At 40.5% G+C, this 12,028-nt stretch overlaps 1 protein-coding gene across 6 annotated transcripts in view; it reads right to left on the reverse strand.

Annotated features, from left to right (window-relative positions):
- Nucleotides 1–12,028, reverse strand: part of CENPC (centromere protein C) — a 93,808-nt gene that overhangs the window by 36,107 nt on the left and 45,673 nt on the right. For all 6 annotated transcript variants that reach the window (XR_011567211.1, XM_070791529.1, XM_070791528.1 and 3 more), the window contains exons 9-10: nucleotides 8,404–8,595; nucleotides 4,176–4,440 (exon numbers count right to left, since the gene is read on the reverse strand). Coding sequence is in view for 5 of the 6 variants with exons in the window: in XM_070791529.1 (XP_070647630.1) it covers nucleotides 4,176–4,440; nucleotides 8,404–8,595 (457 nt within the window). In the remaining variant the exon portion in view is untranslated. The remainder of the gene's footprint in view (nucleotides 1–4,175; nucleotides 4,441–8,403; nucleotides 8,596–12,028) is intronic.

The raw sequence follows: 12,028 nt of genomic DNA on the forward strand, positions 1-12,028 counted from the left end.
TCTCTTTTTAATATTTTCTGCTTCTGTTAGGTCCATATCATTTCTGTCCTTTATCGAGCCCATCTTTGCATGAAATGTTCCTTTGGTATCTCTGATTTTCTTGAAGAGATCTCTAGTCTTTCCCATTCTGTTGTTTTCCTCTATTTCTTTGCATCGATCGCTGAAGAAGGCTTTCTTATCTCTTCTTGCTATTCTTTGGAACTCTGCATTCAGATGCTTATATCTTTCCTTTTCTCCTTTGCTTTTCGCTTCTCTTCTTTTCACAGCTATTGGTAAGGCCTCCCCAGACCGCCATTTTGCTTTTTTGCATTTCTTTTCCATGGGGATGGTCTTGATCCCTGTCTCCTGTACAATGTCACGAACCTCATTCCATGGTTCATCAGGCACTCTATCTATCAGATCTAGGCCCTTAAATCTATTCCTCACTTCTACTGTATCATCATAAGGGATTTGATTTAGGTCATAACTGAATGGTCTAGTGGTTTTCCCCACTTTCTTCAATTGAAGTCTGAATTTGGCAATAAGGAGTTCATGGTCTGAGCCACAGTCAGCTCCTGGTCTTGTTTTTGCTGACTGTATAGAGCTTCTCCATCTTTGGCTGCAAAGAATATAATCAATCTGATTTCGGTGCTGACCATCTGATGATCTCCATGCATAGAGTCTTCTCTTGTGTTGTTGGAAGAGGGTGTTTGTTATGACCAGTGCATTTTCTTGGCAAAACTCTATTAGTCTTTGCCCTGCTTCATTCTGTATTCCAAGGCCAAATTTGCCTGTTACTCCAGGTGTTTCTTGACTTCCTACTTTTGCATTCCAGTCCCCTATAATGAAAAGGACATCTGTTTTGGGTGTTAGTTCTAAAAGGTCTTGTAGGTCTTCATAGAACCGTTCAACTTCAGCTTCTTCAGCGTTACTGGTTGCGGCATAGACTTGGATTACTGTTATATTGAATGGTTTGCCTTGGAAACGAACAGAGATCATTCTGTCGTTTTTGAGATTGCATCCAAGTACTGCATTTCGGACTCTTCTGTTGACCGTGATGGCTACTCATTTCTTCTGAGGGATTCCTGCCCACAGTAGTAGATATAATGGTCATCTGAGTTAAATTCACCCATTCCAGTTCATTTCAGTTCGCTGATTCCTAGAATGTTGACATTCTCTCTTGCCACCTCTTGTTTGACCACTTCCAATTTGCCTTGATTCATGGACCTAACATTCCAGATTCCTATGCAATATTGCTCTTTACATCATTGAACCTTGTTTCTATCACCAGTCACATCCACAGCTGGGTATTGTTTTTGCTTTAGCTCCATCCCTTCATTCTTTCTGGAGTTATTTGTCCACTGATCTCCAGTAGCATATTGGGTACCTAGTGACCTGGGGAGTTTCTCTTTCAGTATCCTATCATTTTGCCTTTTCATACTGTTCATGGGTTCTCAAGGCAAGAATACTGAAGTGGTTTGCCATTCCCTTCTCCAGTGGACCACATTCTGTCAGATCTCTCCACCATGACCTGCCCATCTTGGGTTGCCCCATGGGCATGGCTTAGTTTCATTGAGTTAGACAAGGCTGTGGTCCTAGTGTGATTAGACTGACTAGTTTTCTGTGAGTATGGTTTCAGTGTGTCTGCCCTCTGATGCCCTCTTGCAACACCTACCGTCTTAATTGGGTTTCTCTTACCTTGGGCGTGGGGTATCTCTCTTCACGGCTGCTCCAGCAAAGCACAGCCATTGCTCCTTACTTTGGACGAGGGGTATCTCCTCACTGCCGCCCTTCCTGACCTTCAACGTGGGATAGCTCCTCTAGGCCCTCCTGCCTCCCTTGGCACCCAGGCCCCCAGGTGGTAAAGTTGACAGGCGACGAATTTGCTTCTGCGCCATCTTCTGTTGGATGCTGTCTGGCCAGTGGTTGGCCAGGGGCGGCGGGCGGGAGGAGCTACCCCACGCCCCCACGCCTGAGGCCAGGGGCAGTGGCCAGGAGGACCAACCCCATGTCCGAGATAGGGATACTAGATCAAATTCAGAAACTCAACATAAAGACTTTATTTTTATACCTTAGTATTTCTCTCAACCTGTAACTAAGGCTTATCTGCTTTGTTTAATAGAACAGTGATTTATTTACACATTCAAGTAAAAACTGGGCTAATAAAATACCTAGGTACACTTATTTATCATAAGTGTACCTTCTTTACATGTAAAAATAGAGCTAATACCTATCCTCTCAACCTCTCAAGATTCTTAACAAAAACCAAATGATTTAAAGAATGTTGCTGCTAAGTCGCTTCAGTCATGTCCAACTCTGTGCGACCCCATAGACAGCAGCCGACCAGACTCCCCCGTCCCTGGGATCCTCCAGGCAAGAATACTAGAGTGGGTTGTCATTTCCTTCTCCAATGCATGAAAGTGAAAAGTGAAAGTGAAGTCGCTCAGCCGTGTCTGACTCCACCAGGCTCCTCTGTCCATGGGATTTGCCAGGCAAGATTACTGGAGTGGGTTGCCATTGCCTTCTTCCAATACAAAGAATAAGTTACTCTAAATATGAAGTCTGACATAAGACAGAGGGAGCACTGCAAATCATTGGGGGTAAACGTACAACTCAGTGAACTATTTATAGATAGTATGCACCATAATGTCATATAGTAATGTATTTTAGAGTATTCTAATCATGTATTCACTACATCCCCAGCACCTGCAATTTCTCATACATAATATGCATTAAGTATTTTTTAAATGAATGAATAAGCAAATGCTATATCAAAAAGCAAAAATGCCTAAGAGCAGTATTTACTAGGTTGTCAGGACTGATGAGAATTCATTGAAAGCATCTAGTGAACACTTGATAATAATAAGCACTAAAATATGTTAAATATTACCATCTTATTGGGAAAGGAATTAATGCATTCCTAATTACAAAAATTATATTAATCTCACTTAAAAGAAAGCAACTTGGACTTCCCTAGTGGTCCAGTGATTAAGAATCAGTCTGCCAAAGCAGGGGACATAGGTTCAATCCCTGATCTGGCAAGATTCCACATGATGCAGGACAACTAAGACCTTGCACCAGAACTACTGAGCCTGCGTTGTAGAACCCAAAAGCCACAACTACTGAAGCCTGCTCATCCTAGACGAGGTGTTCTGCAACAAGAGAAGCCACCACAATGAGACATGTGTGCACGGCAACTAGAGAGTAGTTGTCCCTGTTTGCCGCAACTAGAAAAAGCCCACACACAGAGCTAAGACCCACCACAGCCAAAAATTAATTAATTAATTAATTAAAGAAAATAAAAAAGAAAGCAACTCAAACGATACACTCAAAAACAAGATGGGGACTTCCCTGGTGGTCCAGTGGTTAAGAATCCAACTTGCAATGCAGGGGACATGGGTTCAATCCCTGGTTGCAGCACTAATATCCCACATCTTGCAGAGTAACTAAGCCAAAGCACCATAACTACTGAGCCCACATGCCACACCTAGAAAGTCTGTACACCACAACTTTGATGTAAAGAAGATATGACACAACACCCCCTGTGCCACAACTAAGACCCAATGCAGCCAAATAAATAAATCTTTAAAAAAATTTAATGATCAAGAGGATACATTTTATGTTTTTATCACAATTTAAAAAAAGGGATTGTAAGCTGACAATGGCACCCCACTCCAGTACTCTTGCCTGGAAACTCCCATGGGTGGAGGAACCTGGTAGGCTGCAGTCCATGGGGTCGCTAAGAGTCTGACACAACTAAGCGACTTCACTTTCATGTTTCACTTTCATGCACTGGAGAAGGAAATGGCAACCCACTCCAGTGTTCTTGCCTGGAGAATCCCAGGGATGGGGGAGCCTGATGGGCTGCCGTCTCTGGGGTTGCACAGAGTCGGACACGACTGAAGTGACTTAGCAGCAGTAGCAGCAGCAGCTGACAATAACACCTACCTTATTAAATTTATCATCATACCTCATGTGCTATGTATTATTCCCCATTTTAATATGAGTAAACAAATTCAGAGTACTATTTAGCCTCCGGGGTCACCCAGCTAATGGCACACCATGGATTTACTACCAGGTCTGTCAGACTGTAGACTCCTTTATGCTAATACTGCTTTCTATAAATGATTAAATAACAGAGACATTTATTAAGTGTTGAACAAAAATAATTACTTTGTACATATAAGAGACATTACCCAGAAGGATTAGGATTTTTCTTCTTAGCCAGGTCTGCTTCATTGCTTCCCAATGATTCATTCTGGGAACCACCAGAATCTTTAGCACATGAAACCTTCTGTGCTTCTGAGCTGCCTTCATTAGCTCTCTTCTGCTTTTTATATGGAACAGCTTTTTTTCCAATATTCTTAGATGACTGCTTTGTTTTTTCAGCAGGTGGTTTTTGTCTACTGTTATGATACACTGACAGTTCATTTCTTACTGAAGAATTACTAGAAAAAGAACCTACAGGATTAAATGATAACGTAAAGTGAGCATACGTTTGATTATCTGGCTCACAAAAATATCAGTATTATTTATATTTTTCACATAAACATATACATGCACCCCAATCTCATAGTAATCTACATTTGTTTTCAAGTTAAATTCATAAACTATTCAGCTCTTCACTTTATAGATTGTTGTTGTTGTTGTTAGTCTCTAAGTCATGCCTGACTCTTCCCAAGATCAGGGTCTTTTCCAGTGAGTTGGCTCTTTGCACCAGGTGGCCTAGCATCAATGAATATTCGAGGTTGATTTCCTTTAGAACTGACAGGCCTGATCTGCTTGCAATTTACAGATACATGGACCAAATCTTTTAAAACGATCACAAATTTTCAAAACCATCCTCTTTGGCTCTGCCCACTATAATAACATCCTGGTATTTCCCCAAGGTCCCAGTTTCATCTTCTCACTCTCTGTGTACTTTTTTTGAAGGATCTATCTATACAGAACTTTAATTACTATCTATATTCTGATATAATTATTATCTACATGCTGATATCTATAATATTGACCTACCACTCTCCCCCAAACCTGCCACTCTAGTTTTATTTCCTATCTTAATGAAAAGTGTCACTACCTCAGATATATAAATCATCTGAGTCTCCTGCCCCCAACCACAAGCAATCCTAAATCCTATCACTATACTTTCTTTTGAATTAAAGTCGCTCAGCCATGTCCAATTCTTGTCACCCCATGGACTATAGCCCACCAGGTTCTTTCAGCCAGGGGATTTTCCAGGCAAGAATACTGGAGTGGCTTGCCATTTCCTTCTCCAGGGGATCTTCCCAACCCAGGGATCAAACCTGGGTCTCCAACATTGAAGGGAGATTCTTTACCGCTGGGCCACAAGGAAGAATGGTTCTCAAATCCTTTTCTTTTAAGCTCTGCTGCTTGTCATTAGCAGGGACCTTTATCATTTCTTATCTGGATCCTTAAAACAGCCTCTAAACTGATATCCTTTCTCTACCCTTGCCATTCTTCAATCCATCCTTTACACTGTTTTAAAAATCATCCTTAGAAAACATAAGTTGAACCACTACAATCTGGTTAAAATTTTTTAGTGATTACCCATAGTTTAAGGATTAAGTTCAAATATGTTTGAGTCAAAGTGAGTGAAAAGTTGCTCAGTCGTGTTGGACTCTTTATGACCCTATGGACTGTAGCCCACCAGGCTCCCTCCATCCATGGAATTTTCTAGGCAAGAGTACTGGAGTGGGTTGCCATTTCCTTCTCCTGGGGATCATCCTGACCTGGGGATCAAACCCGGGTCTCCCGCATTGTGGTCAGATGCTTTACTGTCTGAGCCATCAGGGAATCCCCAAATATGTTTAATTCTAATTTATTACTACATCTAAGTGCTTTTTCATTAAGCGTAACTCAACACTCTTCTCCAAACAGACAAATCAAAAAAGGCAGCAGTACTGAACTATTTTCATTCTTCCAAAGCACTGATCTCAAATAGTAGTCCAGCATCACCTGGGAATCTGTTTGAAATGCAAATTCTCAGGCCTTAGCTCAGACCTACTAAATCAAAATTTTCAGAGTAAGATCCTGTAATTTATGTTTTAACAACTCCCCTAGGTAATTTTGACAAAACAATTTTAAAAGGTTAAACTCTCAGCACCAGATCTCTACACATACTTCTGCTTCAAACATTCCATCCTCTTTCCTCACCACAGCCAATCACTTAGCTTGCTCCTAATCATCCCATCTTCAGGAAGCCTTCCCTACACCCCAAGGCTAAATTAAGCAGCTCCTTCTCAGTCCTTTGATAATGTTTATCATACATCTTGATACATGCGAAGAGCCAACTCACTGGAAAAGACCCTGATGCTGTGAAAGAGGGCAGAAGGAGAAGGGGACAGAGGATGAAATGGTTGGATGGCATCATCAACTCAACAGACAGAAGTCTGAGCAAACTCTGGGAGACAGGGAAGGACAGGGAAGCCTGGTGTGTTGCAGTCCAGGGGGTCACAAAGAGTCAGACACGAATGAGCGACTGAACAACATACAGCTCATTGTTTATTTACCACTCTCTTCCAGCAGAATGACAATCATTTAGACCAAGACCTATCTTTATTTCCTAATGTCTAACAGCAGGGGCAGGATTGTGGTAAAGCAAGAGTAGCCTAGGGTGGTAGATAATTTTTCCCAGTTTTACTGACACACAACTGACAGATATCAGTTATATATCAATATATAACTGACATGTATCATAACTGACCATGCAAGTTTAAGGTGCAAAACACAATAATCTTACATAGCATATATTGCAAAATAATTATCAGAGGGTACATCTTAAAAATTCTCATAAAGAAAAAAATAAAAATTCTAACTAGAGTGTAAAATTTAAGAAGGTGTTTACTCCAAGTTGAGCTTCCCTGATAGGTCAGTTGGTAAAGAATCTGCAATACAGGACACCTGGGTTCATTCCCAGGTTGGGAAGATCCCCTGGAGAAGGGAAAGGCTACCCACTCCAGTATTCTGGCCTGGAGAATTCCATGGACTGTATAGTCCATGGGGTCACAAAGTGTCTGACACAACTGAGCAACTTTGACTTCACTTTACTCCAAGTCAGTCACACAGCCCTAAGATCAAGAGTCTTCTTAAATTTCCCATTCTAGGTTGCTCATTTGCCTGGCCCAGCCTAACACCATGGGCACACAATAAATGTTTCTTGCGTGAACTACAGGCTGATCAAGAGCAAAGAAATATGGGTTCTGTTGTTTCAAATCCTAGCACAAAGGTCTCTGACCTTAAGGGGAACGTATGCTGCTTTTCTATGCTTCAGACTTAGTTTGTTCTTCCATCAGATGAAGGAGTTTGGACCAGGTGATCTGTAAGCATTCCTCCACTTTTGTGACCACCTACTTGATCCCAGCATGTCTCAGGACTAATACATGTTTCAAGTCTTTTTTGGTAAATTATGGAGCTCAAGCATGCTTATCCCAGCTTTGTAAGATTTGTATTAATCCATATAATTACACATTCATTTACCATAGTACAGTTTCCAGCAACCTGAGGCAAAAAGATGAGTTCTCTAAAGCAGTAACAGTAGTATTTAACATTTTAATACTAAATATATGCCATTTAATACTTATAACTTAATGAGGTAGAAGTAATGGTAGTCATATTTTAAAGAGTAAGAAACTAAACAAAGTAATCTACTCAAAGTTTACCTTCAACATTTATCCCACCATCAACCCCACCAACCTACTTCTAAGTGTTGCCACGTACTCTGCCTTTACCTTTTCACATGATAATGTCCTTGCTTCAATCTAGAGCTAACCCTTTTATTCCGGGGTAGTCCAGACACATTCCTTGCCTACACAAGGACTGTGATCCAGTACCTTTCTACACGGTCATTTTAAAGAGCAGATGAGCTGATCTACTATCTTGCATATTAAAAAAGAGAGAGAGACCTTCTCTTGACCCCACATCTGCCATATCCCTTTTACTGTCTCTTTGGTCTCACTTCCAAACTCCCTTGAACCTACCTCAATCAGAGACATTTGGTCCCATCATTCTACAAAAATCAATTTTATCAAGGTGATAACAACCTCCATGTTGTCAAAATCACACTGTCAATTCTTAGCTCTCATCTAATTCATGCCATGAGCAGTATTTAAAATTGTTCCTCACCTCATCCAATATATCTATACTGCTGGTCTTCCTTCTATAGAATGTAAGTCATATAACAGCAGCAATTTTTCATTTTTGGTTTTATTTTTCCACAGTTGTATCCCTATACCTAGAATACTGTATAGATAAAGCTTCATGAATATTTTTATAAATAATTGATTTAATATTTCTATTGATGATCCAATTTAATTTTTTCCTCATGAGATTTTTCTCAAGCAAACAGGAATATAAATCAAACACAGAGCCTCTGTAGAATGAGTATGATTTAAATAAAATACTTACTTTGCTCTGATTTTACTACCCACCAATTAGATGGGCGTCTAGAAATTCTTCGACTTCTTGTGACAGTTGAAGTTAATTCTTCAGGTTCAATTTTGTTCTTCTTGGATCCACTTGAAAAATGCTTCTTTTTGCATTCCTTATCTTTTTTCTGATTCTTTTTATGAGGAACATTGGTGCTACCTTTCTTGCTTCCTAAAATAAAGAATAAAAATAAAAATCTACTGAACCAAAGAATATTCAGAAAACCACAGCCAATTAAAAAAACAAACAAACAAAAAAGACCTCTCAATTATAGAAACTTCTTAAATTTATCCTATGGACTTCTTTTTTCTTCTATTTTTTTAAAAGTCACACATTCTCAAAATCTACAACTTCCTCTCAGCTAAATGCAAACTTTGCACATTGCTTGATAAGCAACTCCTGAGTCAAAAAGAAAAGTATGGTATGTAAAGGAAAAATGAAATATATGACTCCTTCCACTACTTAAGAAAGTCCCACGTAAGAAAAGGTTAACCACTGCTTTTCTGTTTTAAAATAATTCATGACTTTAGTCAATCTAATTTATGGAAGAGAATACTTAAAGGAAGTTATCAATAAAGATATATTTCCTTCCTGAAGGGAAAAAGAACATATCTTTGAAAAGAATTTAAAGAGGAAAAATAATTTAAAACAAGAATGAATATGGAAAGCAACAAAAAGTTAAAGGTGTCAATAGTAGTTTCATTTTACTACAAAAGCAGGTAGAGAAGAAAAGATCTAACAAAAGGGACAGATGCATTCTAGTTTTGTTTTTGAGACTGACAACCAGGAAGAAGGGGAAATGAGAAATACAGCATTGCATCTATAATAAAATGTGTACAACCACCAACATGAGTTTAACAATGGAAAAATTTTTTTTCAGAAAGAGAATTAAAACATTAGATGTTATATAATGAAAAATTTTCTTGACCACTAAGTCAATCAAGAAACCTGCATTTTTAAGTTTCTGACACAAATACTTCTATGAAATCCAAAGAAATTAAAATCATTATCAAGTAGGAAACTCATATAGTAAATAAACTGCATAAAAGTATATAAGATCAGGGGGAGTGGCCAGATGGCAGAATAGGAAGATCCTGAGCTCACCTCCTCCCACAGGCATACTAAAATTACAACTACTATTTACAGAGCAAATATTGATGAGAACAATTTGAAGGCTAGCAGAAAAGACCATCTACAACTAAAGACATAAAGAGCCACAAGACAGGTAGGAAAGGCAGAGATAAGAGACAATCAAGACCCAGGGTGGGAAACATACACACAGAAGAATAATTACAATTGCATGGTTCTCCTCAGGGAGCCACACAGGTCTGAGTCCCACACTGGGCTCCCCTGCTTAGGGTTCCTGCACCAGTAGACAAGCCCCCCTAAAGTTTGACTTTGAAGGCTAGTGAGGCTTACTTTCAGGAGAATCTGAGGGCTATAGCAAATACAGATGCCATTCTTAATAGGCAAAGGCAATGTAATTAAAATGGCAAAATCTCCAACACTCCAAGGCCCAAGGCAGAAGCAGCAGTTTGGAAGGAGCCTGGGTCAGAACCATTTGCTGATCTCGGAGAGCCTCCCAGAGAGGCAGGTAGTAAGTGGGGCTCACTGGGGACCCAGGTGCTGGTTGCAGTCATTGTTCTACCACAAGGACACTGCTGTCAGCAACCACAATTTTGGATTTTTGGAATCTTCCATCTAGCTTACTAGAGCTTCCCAGTGGTCAGTGGTAAAGAACCCGCTTGCCAATGCAGGAGTCGTGGGTTCGACCCCTGGGACAGAAAGATCGCCTGGAGAAGGAAATGGTAACCATTATTGGCAACTCCAGTATTCTTGCCTGAGAAATCCCATGGGCAGAGAAGCCTGAAGGGCTGTAGTCCATAGGCTCAAAAAACAGTCAGATATGACATGGCAACTATTAATAAAACAACATCTAGCTTACTAATACCAGAACCCCCTCCACCCACCGGTAGGTCAGCATCAGTCCTAGGACAACCCAGGCCAAGAAGCCAACCCAGTTGGGACCCAGCCCTACTTATCAGTGGGCCAGCATTAGCCTCTGGGCCTCTGGAACCCCACGACCAACCATCAGGACTCATCCTACCCACCATCAGTCTGACACCAGCTCCAGGAATCCCAGGGCCTTGTAGCCATAAATCCCAGGATCCAGCTCTGCCCATGCATGAATTTACACCACCTCCAAAACACCCTGTACCTCACAGCCACTGGTATAAGGAACAGGTCCTGCCCACAAGCAGGCAACATCAGCCCCAGGCCACAGCCTTGCCCACCAGCAGGCCAACACTAGCTCCCAGACCCCAGGCACCACAACCAGCCACCCCAGGACCTGGCTGAGCCCACCAGCAGCAGCAGCCTCCACACTATGCAAGGCCAAAGAACTGAGTAGGGTACAAGCCTGCCTATCAGCACTTTAAGTCATCTTTATTACCTATAGCATATAACACTGTTTGGTATAGAAGCTCTCAAAGAGACTCCAAAATAACAAGTTCAGCTTAAAGCCTATATTTCAGTAGGCAATGATATTGATAAAACTGCTACCTAGCATGAACAGTTTTAGATACTACCTAAATTTTGATACTTAAAATGTGGCTCACATCAACTACACTAGCATCACCCAGGATAGACTGTCTAGAACAACAGAATCTTGAGTCCCACCACAGACCCACTAAATATTTATTAATCAATATTTTAACAAGACCCTCAGTGAATTCAAATGCACATGCAAATATGAAAAACGCCATTCTCATTGCTTTAGTCATTCTCCCAGTTAAATCTGATTAGGAAGTAGAGGGATAGAGGATAAAATGAGTGAAATTCTGTCATGAAACCTTATAGCAACATCACTCTCTGATTCTATTTTCAGAAAGTTATAGGATTTGGCAATACTTTTAAATTCAGAATGAAAAGAACTGATTGATACTGATAAAGAGAACTGATTTGTGCTTATAAAGGAGTAAAAGAAGACTATTTGCCCTAACTATATTGTTGTTGTTCAGTTGCTAAGTCATGTCCACCTCTTTGGGACCTCATGGGCTGCAGCACACCAGGCTTCCTTGTCCTTAGATATCTCCTGGAGTTTGCTCAAACTCATGTCCATTGAGTCAGTAATGCCATTCAACTATCTCATCCTCTGCCTCTCCTCCTGCCCTTAATCTTTGTCAGCATCAGGGTCTTTTACAATGAGCTGGCTACTGACATCAGGTAGCCAAAGTTTTAGAGCTTCAGCTTCAGAATCAGTCCCTCCAATGAATATTCAGGGCTGATTTCCTTTAAGACTGACTGGTTTGATCTCCTTGCTGTCCAAGGGACTCTCCAAGAATTTTTTCTAGCACCAGAGTTGAAAAGCATCAATTCTTTGGCGCTTAGCTTCTTTATGGTCCAACTCACATCCATACATGACTACTGGAAAAACCATAGATTTGACTAGATGGACCCTTGTCAGCAAAGTGATGTCTCTGCTTTATAATACACTTAAAATATGATTAAAATTTGTCATAGCTTTTCTTCCAAGGAACAAGTGTCTTTTAATTCTGTGGCTCCACAGTGACTTGGGAGTCCAAGAAAATAAAATCTGCCACTA

Source organism: Bos indicus, chromosome 6, assembly GCF_029378745.1.
Source record: "Bos indicus isolate NIAB-ARS_2022 breed Sahiwal x Tharparkar chromosome 6, NIAB-ARS_B.indTharparkar_mat_pri_1.0, whole genome shotgun sequence".
In the NCBI taxonomy this organism is placed as follows: domain Eukaryota; kingdom Metazoa; phylum Chordata; class Mammalia; order Artiodactyla; family Bovidae; genus Bos; species Bos indicus.